Consider the following 21565-nt stretch of genomic DNA (forward strand, 5'->3'; position numbering starts at 1 on the left):
TAGGAGCTTCATGTCCTGACTGACAGGCTACATTACCCAACCAGAAGCTACGTTGAAGTTCAGGCTCAGCCTCTATTTTCTTACGTGGCTCAAGCCTGTCACGTCGTACAGCTCAGATAACAGGCGTTTCGTACAGCCAATGAAATTGCCTAAACAACAAGTACCAGGAAGAGGGGGGGCAAATAATTCCAACAGCCTTCAATTTGATGAGAAGAGACAGCTGCTGTAGAGCTTCAGTCTGTCATTGAATCAGCATAAAAATGCATTTATACTTCATTTTCTCTGTGTCAGCAATACTGGTAGTATATATGAATAGTACCTCTATAGGTTTGCAAGACTATACACCTTTTTAATAGGTATATGGTATATATATCAGGAATATTTTCAGTCTCAAAATGGAAAAACGCCTAGACATTTCATTAGAAAAACATGTGTAAAATATTCATTTTCTGTGATATTGTTATCAACTTTTTACTTAGACTAGAAAAGGCTTCAGGCTATGGTCCCATTGTGTTTTCCAGTCCATAAGTCCCATTTATAGTCATCTACAGGCATCTATTTACAAAGAAATGTTCATGTGGAAATAAAAACCTTATACTTTAGTGTGTTCAAACTCATATAACTCAGTGTCAGCAGCACTTAAAGTGATTCTGACTATTGAGGGAAAAAAGCTTCAGATTGTTACCTTTCAAAAGAGACCAAGACCATGCATTTACTCCAAATAGTTCAAGTACAGCTTGCAATTTACTTTGGGTATACCTTGATAGGTGTTTTTCGTCAAATTTTACAGGAATGTTAAGAGGTTAAAGTTTCTCGGCGGGTTCCTGTAGTTGTGTCTTACATCCCGATCATCTCTCTGGCGGTCCCTATGTGTGGAGGCATCTCCGTTATTATGGAGTTAAATCCAGGTCTTATGTATTGTTCATTTGAAAATAAGATTTGAACCTGAAAAATCAAGTTTTGAAAAAATAATATATTTTTTCAGTTTTCAGTACCAGATTTTATATTTTTAACTTTCACTCTTTAATTTTACAGTTTCAAATCTCTTTTTTTCGGATTCAAATCTTTTTTTCAGATTCAGATCGTTTTTTTCCAGGTTCAGACTTTTGGCCTGGATCTGGCGTGGGGGCGTGGGTTCAACTGAAGGGGCGTGGTCTCTTGAGTGACAGCTTAACAAAGAAGGCCGAGAACGGCGAGAACCGTGTTGCCTTCAGGTACCGTGGGTACCGTGAGCATTATGACTCACTATCTTTATACAGCATATTCACAGGGTTGGCAGTAAACTACATTGACAGTGACAAGTTATGTTTAGAAGCTGTTTTAGACCATGCTTGGCATGAATCGCAGTATAAGGGCAATAATCTTGGCCAGGTTGTGCCGTTCAAAAACCCCGCTACAATATTTGACGTTTCGCACTTCCATGCCCCCTGAACACAGCGTGATGCGATGGCTCTGCTCCACCCGGACCATGCTGGCACCAGTGATCATGGAAGACATTTAACGGTTGTTTTGTATAGATGATAGAAACATTATAATGATGGTTGTGACATAGGGACATTTTAAAAAGCATTAACTAGATTTATTGAAGTGGGGCTTTTGCCAAAGTGGGAAATTAAGCATAAAGCTACTAGGATTAGCTAACGCTAGCTTAATGCTATTATCACGTTTTCGGGGATAGCTCCTTACACTGACCTGCTCCAGTCCTTTAATGTGTGTTGTCTTTCTTAACATCTGTGTTTGCCAGGATGTCGACTTCATGGTCACTAGTTTGTGTAATCAGAATCAGAACCATTTATTTGCCAGGTGTGTTTTACACTTATGAAGAATGAGTCTTGGAAGGTGGTGCATACATTAGAACAACAACAATCAACACGGTGCAATAGAAACATATTACATTTACAATAGAATATCAAATCAAGTGCACAGAGCAACAGATAGCAGTAGTGTAAACAAGTGTCCTGTAGGTGTATGTTAAAGTGTGTTTAAATATAAAGTATTGTCAAAATATAAATAACAAACAAAGGTGTTTCCGTTGCACTCAGGGTTGACAAGTAGATGGTAAATGAATCATAATTATGTCTACTCATTGAAACAGTATCGGTCATATTCACTGTGCTTATATTAGTTATAAAACATGAATTAATTCTTTTTTGTGACTCTTCTCTCCCTGCAGCCTCTGCTTTGCCGTCTGTAGAGACCTGAGCCGGTTCCCCAGCAGCTCCTGTGTCTGATGCCAGAAGCAGCTCATCCGTCACAGCCTGGTGTGTATTATTTTACCTGTATTTGCATCCTCAAAATATCCACATGTAGTGTCATCAAAACAGTTCATTCTTTAAAATATTCATCGTTGTAAATGAGATACTGGTGCTCTGTTTTCAGACTAAAGAAGGCAGCACTCCAGCGTTCAGCTCCTGAGTGTTACGGACTACAGAGTAGACGTCATGTTACATTCCTGCTTCATCTCACACAACAACAACATGTTCAATGTTCTCTGGAGAGTCAGAGGCCCTCCTGGTTCCTCCTGAGACGTCAACTGAACAAAGAGATCAAAGTCAGTATTTTAATGTTCTTCATTTGGTTGTGTTCATTTAAAAGATGATCAAGTCACACACAATCGTACTACTTGTGTTTATTCTGGTCTAGGTGAGCCGTCATGTCCTCACAGCTTCCTGCTTCCACCACGTCAGCATGGACCGGTTCAGCAGCAGAGAACCTGATGAAGACTGAGCAACAACAGCATATATACATTATTATATTAGTTTACATTTACTGTTGTGTGACTGTGGGCTCAGTGTTCAATATTTACTGTCATGTTGTGGTTAATAAATATATGTCATGGACTAATGTCTACAAGTCTTATTACTATGTGAACCAAAGACATATTTAATTGAAGTAATTGCAATTAACATGTTCATAAGTAGGAAAACTGTAATATAATAAGTAAATAGCCATACATAAGTCAAGTACAGATATAATCTGTCTACCACTACAATAGTGACAGTCTTATTACAGTACACTTGTATTAATTCATAATTAGCTCTTCATCATTGATGTGTGGCTTTGCCCAAAATGACTCAAGAATAGAACAGAAAAATATTTGCGTCTCAGGTGCTGAAAACAGGGATTGTCACGCCTTTAGACAGGCTTTAATAAAGCTGCAATCTCATTGGCTGTCAGTGAACACCAGCTATACACGACTTGGTGGTGGTGGATTTTTTGACACTGCTCCACGCTGTTAGGATCCACTGGGTTGGTGGTGGTGGATTCTTTGACACTGCTCCACGCTGTTAGGATCCACTGGGTTGGTGGTGGTGGATTCTTTGACACTGCTCCACGCTGTTAGGATCCACTGGGTTGGTGGTGGTGGATTCTTTGACACTGCTCCACGCTGTTAGGATCCACTGGGTTGGTGATGGTGGATTCTTTGACACTGCTCCACGCTGTTAGGATCCACTGGGTTGGTGGTGGTGGATTCTTTGACACTGCTCCACGCTGTTAGGATCCACTGGGTTGGTGGTGGTGGATTCTTTGACACTGCTCCACGCTGTTAGGATCCACTGGGTTGGTGGTGGTGGATTCTTTGACACTGCTCCACGCTGTTAGGATCCACTGGCAGACTTGAGGAAAAGTTGCTCTTCGCATGCGGTCAGTTTTTGTAAAGGATTTCTCGCCGCTCGTCGGAGGAAGTGACGTTGTGTTGTTGATGTTATGCTAGAGTGGGGCTGCTAGTTGAGCTTGTTAGCTGTTAGCCGGAGCTACTGTTAGCGAAGAGCCTGTTGCCAACTCTGTGAACACTCTGCAATAAACCTGCAAGCTAACGCAACCAACGTCTGTCTGCGAGTCGTTCCTGCGGACGTTACACTACACTGTAGTCTTCAACCAATCAGATCTTTAGTTTGACAAACTGGGCGGATCCTTTGACGTGAGGGCCTGCGAGGTGGCGGAGATGTATGATTGGTCAGCGGGCCAGCGTGACCATTAACGTGCGCTGTGATTGGTCAAAGGGGCACAAAGCTACTAGAAACTTCTAGCTGCTACCTAGAACCTAGAAGCTACCTTGCTGCTGGATTTACTGATGACGCCTTTCGCGCAGAGGATCACGGACATGTGGTGAGTTACATGCTGGCTGTGTTACTTAAACAAAAATCTATTATTATTATATTATATTATTAGTATTTAATCATAAACAGCGCTTTTGTTGCTGCTGGTCAGACAGCTGGAGGTGTGCGTGTGTGTGTGCGTGTGCGTGTGTGTGTGTGCGTGTGTGTGTGTGTATGTGCGTGTGTGTGTGCGTGTGTGTGTGCGTGTGTGTGTGTGTGTATGTGTGTGTGTGTGTGTGTGTGTGTGTGTGCGTGTGCGTGTGTGTGTGTGTGTGTGCGCGCGCGCAGCACTGCAGTGTTTTAATGTTGTTGGCTTGTTTCGTTAGCACTAAATGTGACTGGTTGTTTGGTGGTTATTTGGACACAACATCGCGAGGCGAGCGCTGCGTCATGGAACAGTGGCCGCGCCTTTCCTTCTTGTCAAAGGGACGAACAGAGCCCGATGATTCCAGCCACGGGTGGTGCTGGCTGGAGGTTCTGCTGGAGGTTCTGCTGGAGGTTCTGCTGGAGATGCAGATAGGGGTTCTGCATCTGAGAACGCAGATGGCGCTGGAGAGGCGGAGGGTGCGCTGTTCACGGGGGCGCGCGCGGCGCGTTTTGTGACTTTACAGTTGCTAATATGGGGAAATACAAAATGGTAAACCATATGTGACTTGGTGCTTATACGGTTAAAACAGCTCTGCAGGTCGGTCCACGGCGTGTGACCTCCATGCTGTAATAGTGCAAAGAAATGTGAGCGTCTGCTGTCCACACATGACAGTCTGTATGAACGCGCCTTGTAGTGGGCAGCGCCTTGTAGTGGGCAGCGCCGTGTAGTGGGCAGCGCCGTGTAGTGGGCAGCGCCGTGTAGTGTGCAGTGTCCCAGGAACTCCCGGGACTTTTTTTTCTAAAAAAAACAATTACATTATAAAATAGATATAACTTTATTATTAAAACATTATTTTTTTTAATCCAATTTTTTTCATATATATATATATATATATATTTTTATTATTATTTTTTTTTTCATTAAAAAAGCAGAAATAAGGAACGCTTCACGAATTTGCGTGTCATCCTCGCGCCTCTAGGGAGAAGGTCTTCGGGTCTACCTGAGTTACCTGAGTCCTACTTAGAGTTCTACCTCCTTCCACCTCGCAAAGCCCGCCCCCTCCCAGGATTGGCAAGTTCTACTTAGTAACTGAGCTGTTCCTGCTTTGATTCGACGTTCTACTCTTGCAAGCCGCCTTTGATTGGCTGCTGCGGGAGAGCAGGGGGAGGAGCCAGCGCGGCGCAGCGAGGAGTTTTCACAAGAGACACAACACCTGCATGAAGTAACGGACCTTCTACTGCACTTTACTGGAGAGAACTATTCCGTCGTTTCACAGTCTACCGTCTTTTCAAATATGTATCTGATTAACAACTCGAACGGTAAGGAGACACTTTCACACTGTATGAACGTAACGCCGCTCCACATTCACCGGAGAATACTTTACACTTTACTGTCTCCATCAGTTAAATCCCTCACGCAGTAAAATAACAGAGTAATATGTACATTATTTACATGTCTCACGTAGTAAAATAACAGAGTAATATGTGCATTAATTACATGTCTCACGCAGTAAAATAACAGAGTAATATGTGCATTATTTACATGTCTCACGCAGTAAAATAACAGAGTAATATGTACATTAATTACATGTCTCAGGCAGTAAAATAACAGAGTAATATGTGCATTAATTACATGTCTCACGCAGTAAAATAACAGAGTAATATGTGCATTAATTACATGTCTCACGCAGTAAAATAACAGAGTAATATGTGCATTAATTACATGTCTCACGCAGTAAAATAACAGAGTAATATGTGCATTAATTACATGTCTCACGCAGTAAAATAACAGAGTAATATGTGCATTAATTACATGTCTCACGCAGTAAAATAACAGAGTAATATGTGCATTATTTACATGTCTCACGTAGTAAAATAACAGAGTAATAAGCTTTCTGTTAGCATCTCTTGTGTTAGCTTTCTGTTAGCATCTCTTGTGTTAGCTTTCTGTTAGCATCTCTTGTGTTAGCTTTCTGTTAGAATAACCGAGTAACATGTGCATTAATTACACGTCTCGCGCAGTAAAATAAAAGAGTAATATGTACATTATTTAAATCCTTCAAACAGTAATATGTACATTATTTAAATCCTTCAAACAGTAATATGTGCATTATTTAAATGCTTTACAGGAAAGTTAACAGAGTGTTATCAGAATAAAACCAGGAGCTTCAGGTACAAAACAGTGTGTTATAATTATATGTTGTGATTATTATGGTTATGACCCCAGCAGAATGCTGCATGATGATGTATTACTGCTGTGTTGGCATGTATTTCTGCTGTGTTGCCACAGGGCTTATCGTGTCCTCCTCCTGTCTCTTCTCTGTGAACAGATGGATTACATGCCCATCTTTGAGAGGACCGCGTCCAATGACCTGTTGCTGAAAGCCTCTGATGAGGCCGAGGACTTCAGTTCATTTGGGCCGGCCCAAGAACCAGCCGGCCGTCATGAAGGACTCCATGAGCCGGGTCGCTGCCGGTGGAGGGGACTGCAGCGACACCAAGCTGGTCCAGAGCTGCCATGAGATCCAGTTTGGGCTGTACAGAGGGCAGACCTTCAACCAGCCAGCCAGCAATGACATGGGCTACCTGCTGATGATCGCGGCTCATATCCAGCAGCGTAAGTCGGGGACGACAGCACCAGCGCCTTGATGCAGAACAAGGACGCTCTGTGGCGGCACGCCTGGCTGTTCCCCGACCTGATCGCGGCGGCAAGGCAGAGGATGGCGACTGACGACTCCTCCTCCGAGGGAGTGCAGGACAGCAGGCGAGTGGCATTCGGAGACCACGTTGCACTCTCTACCGGGAGTTCTACGAGTCTGCAGATGCTGAAGTGCAGAGGTGAGTCACAGAGCGAGTCGTGATCCAAACGTCACTGAGAAGCGTTCGCTGTTGTCATCCAACGAGGCTTCGTCCCTCTCCACGGCTACAGCATGTGGCTCAGGAGAGCCCGCATCAATGCAAAGGGCTCCAGCACGGACCACCTGAAGAGGGACGTGCTGGAGAGGGACCAGAAGAAGAAGAAGGCAGCCTCCGCGACTTCTGCTCCACCAACCTGGACAGCCACCTCCTCTGCCCCCAGGGCCTCACAGAGGAGGTCCAAACAGAGTAGGGTTCTCAGAGGTACGTGGTCTTCATCCAGGAGACCAGCTGCTCTGTGGGTCTCTCGTGGTTCAGATGAACTCAGTCCTGATGGTTCTCTGTGTTACAGATTTCTCCTCAGAGGACAAAACGGAGATGATGGAAGCAGCTGCTGTTCCTTCAGGTGATTACCCCACAATCCTGTTTCATGTGTATTTATTGCATTTAACAGGAGGCACAAAGAAAAGCATCTGCGCGAGAAATATACATAGTATTGAGGAAAAAAAAACATAAAAATAATCATCAATTCAAATCAAAAAGCAGAAACAAGGAACGCTTCACGAATTTGCGTGTCATCCTAGAGGGGCCATGCTAATCTTCTCTGTGTCGTTCTAATTTTACTATATGTGCTATCGATCTTCTATGTATCTAAAAAATATATATTTTTATAGAGTAAAACATTGGACCTTTCCTAGAGAGGACATGCTAATCTATCTCTGTCGTTCTAATTTTACTATATGTGCTATCGATCTTCTCTGTATCTAAAACTCTTTTTTTTTTTTTTTTATTAGAGTAAAACGTTGGACTTTTTCTAGAGGGGACATGCTAATCTTCTCTGTATCGTTCTACTTTTACTATATCGATTTTATCTGAAATTCATATGTATTTTAATAAATTACAGTAAAATGTTGGACTTTTGTGTTCAACTGTAGTAATAATACTTGTAGTTGAAAATGATAAGTCAAAATATCAGTGGCGGCCCGTGGGTTTTCTACCTGGGCCAGCAGTGGATCAGCTGTTGGCGCCGGATTAATTGCGGATCACAACCAACTGGACTAGGTGCATAGCGCCACCTGCTGTACCGGAGTGTTAGAGCCCAGCTAGCCTGCTTCACCATGTAGATTAACCGGCTTCTGGACCAGAGAGAGAAACAGAGGTGATGGCTGGTGCCAAGCTGCACACCAGCAGCTGGCTGGCCAGGAGGGTTAGGGTTAGGATTAGGGTTAAGCCTAGTTTATGGTTCACGTCACGACGCCGTCGTTGAGCATTCGAAGTTCTGCAACGAGGGAACGCGTTGCCTGCAATTAACCGCCATGCCGCCAGGGGGGTGTGCCTGTGTGGCTGTGTGGTTTCAGGGGTTATAGCCGAATTCCGGTCACAGTAAACAATGGCGACCAAGTTGGAGCGGCTGCATTAAAGTTGGAGCTCATCAATATTGAAGAGCAAATGCTTATATTGCAAATGTTGAAGCGCAGGCGACAGAGAAGACGTTTGCGGAGGTGGTCTGTACGACCACTAAACCGGTCGAGGCTGTGAAAAAGCAACTGCCGGAAATTACGTTCTGAGCGGACCAATCACAGCGCTTATGGTCCGCGTCAACGCGACGCGTAGTTAGGATTTTTTGGAGGTGCACGTCAGGCTACGGCGTAGGGGTCTGCGTCGACGCCGTCGATCTGACGGAGAACCATAAACTAGGCTTTAGGCTAACCCTAACCCTGCAATGAGAAAATAAATAATGATAATACATGTAGTGTATTTGGGAAAAACAATTACATTATAAAATATATATAATTTTTAATTATTAAAACATATTTTGTTTTCAAAAAATAGATTTTTTTTTTTTTTAATCCAATTTTTTTTTTAAATATAATTTCTTTTAGAATTTTTTTTGTTTTTCATAAAAAAATTGTTTCCATTAAAGCAGAAATAAGGAACACTTCACGAATTTGCGTGTCATCCTCGCGCCTCTAGGGAGAAGGTCTTCGGGTCTACCTGAGTTACCTGAGTCCTACTTAGAGTTCTACCTCCTTCCACCTCGCAAAGCCCGCCCCCTCCCAGGATTGGCAAGTTCTACTTAGTAACTGAGCTGTTCCTGCTTTGATTCGACGTTCTACTCTTGCGAGCCGCCTTTGATTGGCTGCTGCGGGAGAGCAGGGGGAGGAGCCAGCGCGGCGCAGCGAGGAGTTTTAACAAGAGACACAACACCTGCATGAAGTAACGGACCTTCTACTGCACTTTACTGGAGAGAACCAGTGGCGGTGCAACTACACCGCCACTGGTAAAAGTAAGTCATATATATATATATATATATATATATATATATTTCTTGTTTATTAATGTGGTGGAAATTTTATTTAGAAGGCATTATTCTTAAACGTGTGGATCGTTTAGTGAGGTCAGTTCGCCCAGACTGAACCGGGCCATCTTGGAATGATAGCAGGGGTATCTTTCCATTGTTTGGATTCTTCTGTTTTCTTGTTTTCTTTCTCTGGGCGATCACTTTTCTTTCTCAGGGCCGCGACCAAGCGGCAGGCGCCAGCTAGGTGACGTGGACTGTGCCCTGTCTGCACACGGATGGCAGTGTGGGGGGAGGGGAAAGGGAAGAGGGCAACCATTTCAAAGAATAATTGTTGATGTATAAAACTCATGTGAACTATTTTTTCCGGGTCAGACCTCCGAACCATTTGTGGGGAAGAGCTCTGCCCATTCAATTGAATTATTTCCAAGTTTCTGTTTAATAAATACTTAAAGACATTTAAGTGTTTCACATCGCATTTGTTTTCCACTGAAGGAGATTGACAAGTTACATTTCCATAAAAATTAAAATGTCAGGAATGATACATTTAGTTCTGAAAGCATTCGAGTTATTTGTTTATTTAAATAAGAGTGCTTTTATGAATGTCAATTCTAGTGGACACCAGGACAAAATGAATGTATTTAATGACTCAACATTGTTGTCGGAGACAGAACTCAAGCATAAAGGATGCTGTACCAGATAGTTGAGGGAGAATCAGATGATGAGAGAGATGAGGATGAGTTTGAGCCTGGTGAAGAAGAACAAGAACAAGAAGGCTCAGATGAGCAGTAGTGTTGTTGATGTTTGATCCCAATGATGCACTACGACCTGACTGCATTTAACCCAAATAGATTTGTGTGAGGTTACATTTTATTCCTCTTATTACCTTTCATTTATTGGTGTTATTTTCCATCATAATAGATTCACACCTGTGCTACCTGGGCTTTCATACTGGCAAGATTACTCTACAACCTGCAGACTGGAGTTCAGTACTTTACACAGTACATTGACAGATTTAATATAACTTGTACTACCATCCTTGCAACCAACAAGCAAGTGAAACGATCCAGATGAATTATTTGGTTTTATAATCATGTTGAATGTATTATTGGTTTAATATCACTCTATAGCCATAATTATTTTTTTTATCTTCTATATTTGTCTTCTCTCAGTTCCCAGGAGGATCGGTCTCCTTCTGCAGGTCCCATATTTACCAGTTGGTGGCACTGTCGCATTCTCTGAATTACACCACCAGACCCGACCAATGGATCCCTGATCGCTGTCACATGTCGCTGAGGGAGGATGGCTGAACGAGAACAACGTGGCTGCTCCGAATTTGTGTTGTTTCCCATTGTTCAGCAGCAGTCTCTCACAACACCGATCAGACCAAAGGGTCCGAGCACCGAGCGCATCGATCAGCCCCGTGTGAGCACGCAGCAGCTAGCTTGGACGCAGCGGTGATGATTTGTCCAACTTCCAGATAACCTGCAGCCACGCGAAGATGACGGACTACGCCGAAGAGCAAAGGAACGAGCTGGAAGCCATCGAGTCCATCTACCCGGACTCCTTCACAGGTGGGAACCAGCCAAAGTTACCGGAGACACCGCGGCGCGAGCTAGCAGGCAGCGCGTCGGCTAGCTGGCTGCTAGCGCCATTTAGCTCCTGCAAGAGAAATGTCCCTTCTTCTGCCAGGAGAGGGGTGAGACATGAGAGGGGTGAGACATGAGAGGGTGAGACATGAGAGGGTGAGACATGAGAGGGGTGAGACATGAGAGGGTGAGACATGAGAGGGGTGAGACATGAGAGGGGTGAGACATGAGAGGGTGAGACATGAGGGGGTGAAACATGAGAGGGGTGAGACATGAGAGGGTGAGACATGAGAGGGTGAGACATGAGGGGGTGAAACATGAGAGGGTGAGACATGAGGGGTGAGACATGAGGGGTGAGACATGAGGGGGTGAAACATGAGAGGGTGAGACATGAGGGGTGAGACATGAGAGGGGTGAGACATAAGGGGTGAGACAGGCCGTGCAGCGGGCCTCTCCTGTGGATACCTGAGAGCACATGAACTAGAATTATGTGCATCTATATTATTATTATTATTGTTGTTGTAGAATGACAACGTTGACTGTGTGTGTGTGTGTGTGTGTGTGTGTGTGTAGTACTTTCAGACGAGCCCACCAGCTTTACTGTCACTGTGACGTCGGATGCAGATGAAAATGGAGAAAGTGAGTACACTGACGTGTGTGTGTGTGTGTGTGTGTGTGTGTGTGTGTGTGTGTGTGTGTAAATCTATAAGCGCTTCATATTCCAAACCCCTTTCTTCTGCAGTCGTGGAAGCGACGCTGAAGTTCACGTACGTAGAGAAATACCCGGATGAGCCGCCGCTGTGGGAGATCTACTCCCAGGAGAACCTGGAGGAGGTGGACGGGGAGGACGTGCTGGCCCTGCTGCAGCAGCAGGTCTGTCCAGGGTCCCGGCCCACCGGGGGCTCAGTGTGTTGGTTTGAGCTGCCGATAGAGGGAACACCCACCTCGGGTCCTGTTGGTCCGTCGCTACTGAGCTGTTCAGTGCAGCACGTTAAGCAGAAAACGGGTCCAGAACCGACCCGACGCAGAGATCCAGTCGGGCTCGTTGGAGGACGTTGCAAAGTTCTTTTTGTTTGTTGTTTGTTTGTAACCAGACGGTCAGAGGCAACTTTCACAGCTACAGCGTTGTACTTTTGTTTGTGCAGGTGTTGGCTATGAAGTCCTTTGTAACATTTGTTTGGAAAAGTGTTTTAATGTTATTTTACGAGACTAATCCTCTCCATTATATTCAGATTTGAATTTGACATGTGGGGCAAATAATGTGATTATGGCTCATATGGCTTTTGTTGGAACTAATCCTAATAACTATAGCTAGTTCAGGTGTTTCTGTCCCCAGAGACAACCAGCAGCGTTATCCAATCAGAGGCCGAGAACGCATATCTAGCTGCCTGCCGTCTGATGATCATATTCATAAATGCACTATGCAGTGATGCTGCGCACCAACAGGGGGTTTCTGTGCTCCTGCAGGCAGAAGAGAACCTGGGCATGGTGATGATCTTCACCCTGGTGACGGCCGTTCAGGAGAAACTCAACGAGATCGTGGACGTGATGAAAAACAGACGAGAGGAGGAGAAACAGCGGAAAGAGGCCGAGGCAGAGGAAGCCGAGAAGGTGAGAACAGGAAACGGGAATCAATATCAAGTCATTATTTTCAGACCCAGTCTCGTTGTTTGGGACAACAGGGTTGGGAAGAGCTGCTCTCTGTCAGGGCTCAGATTGCTACCGAAGTGCCTGACGACTTTATGGAAAGAACCCGACCGAGCAATGAAACATCGCTTGTTATCGTGCGTCTCGTTCTGAACTCGTCCACATTGTCGAACTCCTTTTTCACCGCTGTCTCTCGGTCAAGTGAAAGGTAAAGTATTTATTTTAGTTATTATCTTGACACATCTAATAACAATGTGAATCAGAACACGAGCACCTTTAGTGAACGTGTGTGAACATCGCAGCGTGAACAAATTGTGCCCAAAGGAAAACTGTCAACATATTTCATCTGATAAGATAAAGTTTTCAGTCTGTTCATCTCACTTCAACCTTTTGTATTGCAGAAAATGGGACAAACTGACCAACACTGTCATAAATGTTGCACCTGACAAGCTGAACTGCTTGTGTTACAGTCTACATAGTCACTTCATCATTACAGTCTGCATAGTCACTTCATCATTACAGTCTATATAGTCACTTCATCATTACAGTCTACATAGTCACTTCATTATTACAGTCTACATAGTCACTTCATTATTACAGTCTACATAGTCACTTCATTATTACAGTCTACATAGTCACTTCATCATTACAGTCTGCATAGTCACTTCATCATTACAGTCTACATAGTCACTTCATTACTACAGTCTACATAGTCACTTCATTATTACAGTCTACATAGTCACTTCATCATTACAGTCTGCATAGTCACTTCATTACTACAGTCTACATAGTCACTTCATTACTACAGTCTACATAGTCACTTCATTATTACAGTCTACATAGTCACTTCATCATTACAGTCTGCATAGTCACTTCATCATTACAGTCTACATAGTCACTTCATCATTACAGTCTGCATAGTCACTTCATCATTACAGTCTACATAGTCACTTCATTATTACAGTCTACATAGTCACTTCATCATTACAGTCTACATAGTCACTTCATTATTACAGTCTACATAGTCACTTCATTATTACAGTCTACATAGTCACTTCATTATTACAGTCTACATAGTCACTTCATCATTACAGTCTACATAGTCACTTCATTATTACAGTCTACATAGTCACTTCATCATTACAGTCTGCATAGTCACTTCATTACTACAGTCTACATAGTCACTTCATTACTACAGTCTACATAGTCACTTCATTACTACAGTCTACATAGTCACTTCATCATTACAGTCTACATAGTCACTTCATTATTACAGTCTACATAGTCACTTCATCATTACAGTCTACATAGTCACTTCATCATTACAGTCTACATAGTCACTTCATTATTACAGTATACATATTCACTTCATCATTACAGTCTACATAGTCACTTCATTATTACAGTCTACATAGTCACTTCATTACTACAGTCTACATAGTCACTTCATCATTACAGTCTGCATAGTCACTTCATTACTACAGTCTACATAGTCACTTCATCATTACAGTCTACATAGTCACTTCATCATTACAGTCTACATAGTCACTTCATTATTACAGTCTACATAGTCACTTCATCATTACAGTCTGCATAGTCACTTCATTACTACAGTCTACATAGTCACTTCATCATTACAGTCTACATAGTCACTTCATCATTACAGTCTACATAGTCACTTCATCATTACAGTCTGCATAGTCGCGTCATTCGAGCTGGACGCGCCAGAGAGGGGGCGGGGCTTATCTCTGTGGTTTATCGCCGTGCAAAGAGTTTCCATTTCTGCCTCCACCATGAAAATAACTACTATTTCTGCGTTACACTTGTTGTGGAAATTCCAAAGAGGTCGGAGCATCAAACGCCGTCGTGTCTGGGTTCATAATATTACTTCTCCAGGAACTGCGTCGGGATGACGGTGTTACGGATCAACAGGCGGCCGTGTTAACTGGCGACTTTCGGCAGCTGTGCAGCAGCTGTGCAGCAGCTGTGCAGCAGCGCCGCTACGAGTGACAGGAAGTCCAGACGTTTGATTTACACGCCGACGGCGCATTTCTCATTTCTTTCTCCGATGACTCTCATAATTGATTACATTAAAGATCGAAACTTGGCTTCCGTGTATCGATACAATATCGGCACGCAAACTATTGCGATACTATGCTGAATCGATCCCTCTCCCCCAGTGAACATCGCAGCAACATGAACAGTGTGTGCAGCAGTTTCCCTCTAAGGTGTGTGTGTGTGTGTGTGTGTGTGTGTGTGTGTGTGTGTGTGTGTGTGTGTGTGTGTGTGTGTGTGTGTGTGTGTGTGTGTGTGTCAGGTGTTGTTCCAGGGCACGGTGGTCACCATTGAAAACTTCCTGACCTGGAAAGCCAAGTTTGAGCTGGAGATGGCCGAGCTGAGGACGAATCGGCAGAAGGAGGAGGAGCAGGGAGGGAAGCTGAAACTCAGCGGTAACGTCTCCGCTGCGTCTCAAAGACCTCGACCCAGTGAGAGAGGAACATTCTAACAGAAGGTCATGTGCTCTTGCAGGTAAGAAGCTGTTTGAGACGGACCACAACCTGGACACGTCTGACATCCAGTTCCTGGAAGAAAGTGAGTGTTTTACATCTGGTGGTTATTATGTTATCGTATTGGGGAAAAACATCAAACAAGAGGTTTACTTTATCTATTTTATTTGAATGCACAACATTAACATGAATTCCATAACTCAAATGTCAACGTTGATGTTTTTTCATCAATCCCAAATGATTTTTAAGATATGTTCAATGGTCGAATCAGATGCGAGTTTCTTTAGTACAAAACATATTATGTTCAAATGGTTGTGTATGTTTTATTGATTTTCACATATCAGGTACAATGACAATAATACAAGGGTCAGATGGACGTTCCCTGCTCCACACTGGTCAATGGGTTAGGACCAGTCAATGTACCGTCAATGGGTTAGGACCAGTCAATGGGTTAGGACCAGTCAATGTACAGTCAATGGGTTAGGACCAGTCAATGGATTAGGACCAGTCAATGTACCGTCAATGGGTTAGGACCAGTCAATGTACAGTCAATGGGTTAGGACCAGTCAATGTACTGTCAATGGGTTAGGACCAGTCAATGTACCGTCAATGGGTTAGGACCAGTCAATGTACAGTCAATGGGTTAGGACCAGTCAATGTACAGTCAATGGGTTAGGACCAGTCAATGTACCGTCAATGGTTTAGGACCAGTCAATGTACAGTCAATGGTTTAGTACCAGTCAATGTACAGTCAATGGGTTAGGACCAGTCAATGTACAGTCAATGGGTTAGGACCAGTCAATGTACCGTCAATGGGTTAGGACCAGTCAATGTACCGTCAATGGGTTAGGACCAGTCAATGGGTTAGGACCAGTCAATGTACAGTCAATGGGTTAGGACCAGTCAATGTACAGTCAATGGGTTAGGACCAGTCAATGTACCGTCAATGGGTTAGGACCAGTCAATGTACCGTCAATGGGTTAGGACCAGTCAATGTACCGTCAATGGGTTAGGACCAGTCAATGTACCGTCAATGGGTTAGGACCAGTCAATGTACCGTCAATGGGTTAGGACCAGTCAATGGGTTAGGACCCGTCAATGGGTTAGGACCAGTCAATGTACAGTCAATGGGTTAGGACCAGTCAATGGGTTAGGACCAGTCAATGTACCGTCAATGGGTTAGGACCAGTCAATGTACCGTCAATGGGTTAGGACCAGTCGATGTACAGTCAATGGGTTAGGACCAGTCGATGTACAGTCAATGGGTTAGGACCAGTCAATGGGTTAGGACCAGTCAATGTACCGTCAATGGTTTAGGACCAGTCAATGTACAGTCAATGGTTTAGGACCAGTCAATGTACAGTCAATGGTTTAGGACCAGTCAATGTACAGTCAATGGTTTAGGACCAGTCAATGTACAGTCAATGGGTTAGGACCAGTCAATGGGTTAGGACCAGTCAATGTACAGTCAATGGGTTAGGACCAGTCAATGGGTTAGGACCAGTCAATGGGTTAGGACCAGTCAATGTACCGTCAATGGATTAGGACCAGTCAATGGGTTAGGACCAGTCAATGTACAGTCAATGGGTTAGGACCAGTCAATGTACAGTCAATGGGTTAGGACCAGTCAATGTACAGTCAATGGGTTAGGACCAGTCAATGTACCGTCAATGGGTTAGGACCAGTCGATGTACAGTCAATGGGTTAGGACCAGTCAATGTACCGTCAATGGGTTAGGACCAGTCGATGTACAGTCAATGGGTTAGGACCAGTCAATGGGTTAGGACCAGTCAATGTACCGTCAATGGTTTAGGACCAGTCAATGTACAGTCAATGGTTTAGGACCAGTCAATGTACAGTCAATGGGTTAGGACCAGTCAATGTACCGTCAATGGGTTAGGACCAGTCAATGTAAGTGATTGCAATTTTCTTTATTCTTTGATTTATAAAAGCAAAGATGGAGTCAAACATTTTGTTAAGGCAATAAAAATGTTGTTACAACTTTGTTGGGGCGGTGGGGTGTGAACATTGTTCTTCCTCCAAAGTGGGACGTGACAGAAAGAGTTTGAGAACCACTGGTTTAAGTGTCGGTTCCCCTGAAGCTGTAACGGGGAACACTGAGGTTATCGTGTCGTCTGATGGACGCCTCGCTTTCTATTGTGAAGTCTACCTACGGGTACAAATAAAGTAACCTAACATTATGAACACATTATAATTATTAATAACGTACAGACACATTGTGTGCAATAGTCTAAAAGTCTAAACTGGTTGAGAAAAATTTGATGTAATTATTTCCAAATTCCTGAACTAAATATTCCTTGTTTGTTGGCATTGAGCCTTTAAAAACCAACGTTTTGCAGTGTTTATTTTAATATTCATTATATACATTTCCATAACCGCATCATCAACAACATTCTGATGGTAACAAAGTACAAAAATATTTGAGACTGCAGTGAACTCGGAGGAGGTTTCATATTTTATTGCAAAATAAAAATAAATAAAAAACAAGACGGCGAACTGGAGGCTTGGAACCGGGAGGACACGCACCAAAGTTTGTACTCGGCCACTTCTCATACATCTGTTTCCTCCTCTGCAGCCGGGAACAACGTGGAAGTGGATGAGTCGCTCTTCCAGGACATTGAGGACTTGGACTTGGATGAGGACGACCCCGACTTTGACCCCTTAGCCCTGGGGAGTGACGAGGACTGAAGCCCCGGCTCCTCTGGGTCCAGCAGCTGACCGGCCACAGGGATCCGAAAGACTCTTAGCAGCAGTTGGAGAGGGAATCCTCTTGAATAACACACACACCACAACAAGTGTCCATTTATATGACTGAACAATTAAATTGACGGAATAAAGGTGTGACTCGGCTCTGGTGCTGTTTGACGGTGACGGGCCAGAAGAGGGCAACATCATATCATATTTAATTTTTCATACAATCACGTCTGGAAGGGAGTGGAGTTAGTGTTCAGAGGTTCTCATGGCATGAACGTAGCAATACAAGTTAGATTAGTGTGAATATCAAACATCTTCTAGAAGGGCACACACAGTATTGGCAGCTAAATATAAACATCGAACAAAAAGTTAGTGTTTGCTAGATTGTCTCTGTAACAAAGCTTCTTGACAATAAGTTTTATACCCTTGCAAAGCTGTTTATTCCCCTTTTTAAATGGAGCCCCATTTGTGAGGATCTGTGGGATGAGCAGCACAGCTGAGGATGAGGGTTGAGAGAATGACAGATGTGCCAAATCTTCTCTGCCAAAGCCAAACAGCTGGTTCTGCTGTTGAACTCTGAACAACCAGCTGATCGACCATGTTCAGCTGGTTGAGGTCAGGACTGCTGGAGGCCGTTCCAGACTCTGCAGGTCTCTGATGAACCCGCTCTGTGGGGGCGAGCGCTCACATCTTGGAGGATGGAGTTCGGTCCCAGACTGGGAGCAATGGGATTGCTGCTGGTTGCAGAATCTCATCTCGATATCTCTGCATTGAGATTGCCTCCAATGAAGCACCTTTGGGGAACCGGAGGCTCAAAACAAGAGTTCAACAGCAGAATCAGCTGTTTGGCATTGGCAGAGAAGATTTGGCACATCTGTCATGAGCTCAACCCTCAGACTCAGCTGATGCATGTTCCTCACTAACAGGGCTCCATTTAAAAGGGAAATAAACAGCGTATGATTTTATGAACTGACCATGAGGTTGGTATTTAACGTTTCTCTCCTCGTAGCGATAATTTTCACAAGGAGTCAAAGAAGAAAGATATTGAAAATACTCAAAACAGTTCAAAGAAATAAGCGTCCATCGTTACTCCAAATATTGATTTGTGAGGTTGTAAGGGAAATACTGTGGATGTAAAAACAATATATATGTATGATATATACTTTGTTCATGTGTCATATGATAAATATTCTGAATACATGTAACTACAAATACTGACTATCTTAATGATTTCTAAATACAACAAGAGTCAAAAAGGTAAAACATATAACAAGTAGATATCACCATGAAAATCCCCCATTTGATAACTTACATTAAGACAATTATAAAAAACACTTATTACAATTTCTTTGAAAATGTGCCGGCTCGTTTGCAAACCTTTCAGGAGAAGTCTGAACGCCAGAGAGCCGGGTTCAGGTTCTGGTTTCACTCCGGACACCTTTTATGTTTTATCACTCATGAATCACAAAATAACATCGGCAGCAATGAAAAAATGATCCCCCTGGTTTTTAGGATATAAGATGTATCAGACTGAATAATTTATGAACAAACAGAACATAGAGAAGTTTGTAGACGTAAGAGCTGCTGAAGAGGAGGTTTGAGGAACAGCACATTTAGAGAACACGTCCTTTAAAGACAAATGTTGTATAGACGACTTGTTTGTCTCTTTTCTAGTCTTCTGACCACTCGAGGCTCTTGAACACTTTCTGTCATCACTCAGTCATACGCCAGATATGTATTGTAAAATGATGTACATAATAAAAACACAACAGCTGAATGGGATTTTATAAAGACCGACTGGATATCACCATGAAATTCCCAGAGTTGATTACTTACTTCTTGAAATGTATTTAAATATGCAAATGAGGCATTTTCTGATGCTAACTTTGTGAATTTAGGAGAAATCTACAGTCTCAAATAGACAAAGTAGTAAAATAAACATCTAAATGTGTGTTTCAGATGTTTTCTTTCCACAAGTCTAAAAGACGACATGAAATAAAACAAATACACAACGTACATGATACGTGATGCAGTATCAATAGGTCCTGCTGATGACAACAGTGTGGAGGGTTTGTTACAGGGAGGAACCACGATGGTCCAAGTAAATAAAGATCTACATATGTATGCGTGTTCCACAATCTGAACCGCTTATCCTATTCAGGGTCAGGGGCGCTGGCTCACATTCAAAGGGAGAACGTGGAGGGAACCCACGCTGCTACAGGGAGAACGTGGAGGGAACCCACGCTGATACAGTGATAATGAGGAGGGAACCCATGCTGATACAGTGATAATGAGGAGGGAACCCATGCTGCCACAGTGATAATGAGGAGGGAACCCACACTGCCACAGTGATAATGAGGAGGGAACCCACGCTGCCACAGTGATAATGAGGAGGGAACCCACGCTGCCACAGTGATAATGAGGAGGGAACCCACGCTGCCACAGTGATAATGAGGAGGGAACCCATGCTGCTACAGTGATAATGAGGAGGGAACCCATGCTGACACGGGGAGAACGTGGAGGGAACCCACACTGCCACAGTGATAATGAGGAGGGAACCCACGCTGCCACAGTGATAATGAGGAGGGAACCCACGCTGCCACAGTGATAATGAGGAGGGAACCCACGCTGCTACAGTGATAATGAGGAGGGAATCCACGCTGCCACAGTGATAATGAGGAGGGAACCCATGCTGACACGGGGAGAACGTGGAGGGAACCCACACTACCTTCTGCTTTCAGCCTTCAGCTTCCTTGCTCATGGGTTGTATCACATTGTTACATCACAAGATGGATTTGTACAAATAGTTCAATGTATTCTACATGAATATATCAAAGTGGTCATTACTATTGTTCAATATGGATGCTAAAGAATGTTTTAGAGAGATATTAAAGATATTACCAGTTGCAGAGGGTGGGACAAAGTCAATTAAGTTTCAAGCTGTGAAGTCACAAACAAGTCCTAAACAACTTCTTTTGCACCCTTCACTCAATTGAACAATAGTAATGTCAACAGTATTTCTTTCATATAAACGTTCATGACCTTTGAAATGAATGTGATGGCGGTATAGTGTAATGTAGTTGTTACTACGCCAGGTTGTGTGAACGTCTCGTTCATACCTCCTCTCATTTATGACCGTGTGTAACACGGTGATTACACTTTTTATTTTACCATGTTTTATGACGTCATTGACTGCCGACTCCTCACTTTACACGAGAAGCGTTTTAATTCGCATGCTTTTTGTTCAACTATCGACGACAATGGAGCGTCCTCTCCTCCGTTAGCCGGCAGCAGCGTTAGCTTCATACAGCTCGTAGAAGTCAGGGCCCAGCGCAGCGCTCAGAGGACACGAGACATAAGAACCCCCGTGACGAGTTCATTCAATCAAACATTACAGGTTGACGTTACAGACACAACTAACTTGAGTTTCATCATTTTGAATCGTCGTTCCAAGTCGAAGATCTTTTTGAAGATTCCTGATTCTTGTGACACACGTCCGCGTGATGCGATTCGGATTTAGCGCACTTTTCAGTGGGAATTGACATTAACATTAAGTGTTGTCCACTGAGACAACACACTTTGGCCATTATTTCATATTTTTATGTAATCATCAGTATTATAGTTATACTGTATATTTAGCAGCGATGGAAGTCCATAGAACATACCATTGTTTTACTTTGAATCAAAGTTGCCTTCCTTTTCACAACAGTTGTTCTGAGTTTGTACTCATGGTTGAATGCACTTATTGTAAGTCGCTTTGGATAA

General features: G+C 43.4%; 1 protein-coding gene across 1 annotated transcript; it reads left to right on the forward strand.

Moving 5' to 3' along the window:
* Window positions 1-10669: 10669 nt before the first annotated feature.
* rwdd1 (RWD domain containing 1) lies at window positions 10670-19695 on the forward strand. The gene is made up of 7 exons (XM_079227719.1): window positions 10670-10916; window positions 11505-11570; window positions 11674-11804; window positions 12399-12542; window positions 14896-15028; window positions 15108-15170; window positions 17682-19695. The coding sequence occupies exons 1-7, from the start codon at window positions 10844-10846 to the stop codon at window positions 17792-17794; spliced, it is 723 nt and encodes a 240-aa protein (XP_079083845.1). The 5' UTR covers window positions 10670-10843; the 3' UTR covers window positions 17795-19695.
* The last annotated feature ends 1870 nt before the right edge of the window (window positions 19696-21565 follow it).

The sequence above is a fragment of the Taurulus bubalis genome (assembly GCF_910589615.1).
Source record: "Taurulus bubalis genome assembly, chromosome: 12".
In the NCBI taxonomy this organism is placed as follows: Eukaryota; Metazoa; Chordata; class Actinopteri; order Perciformes; family Cottidae; genus Taurulus; species Taurulus bubalis.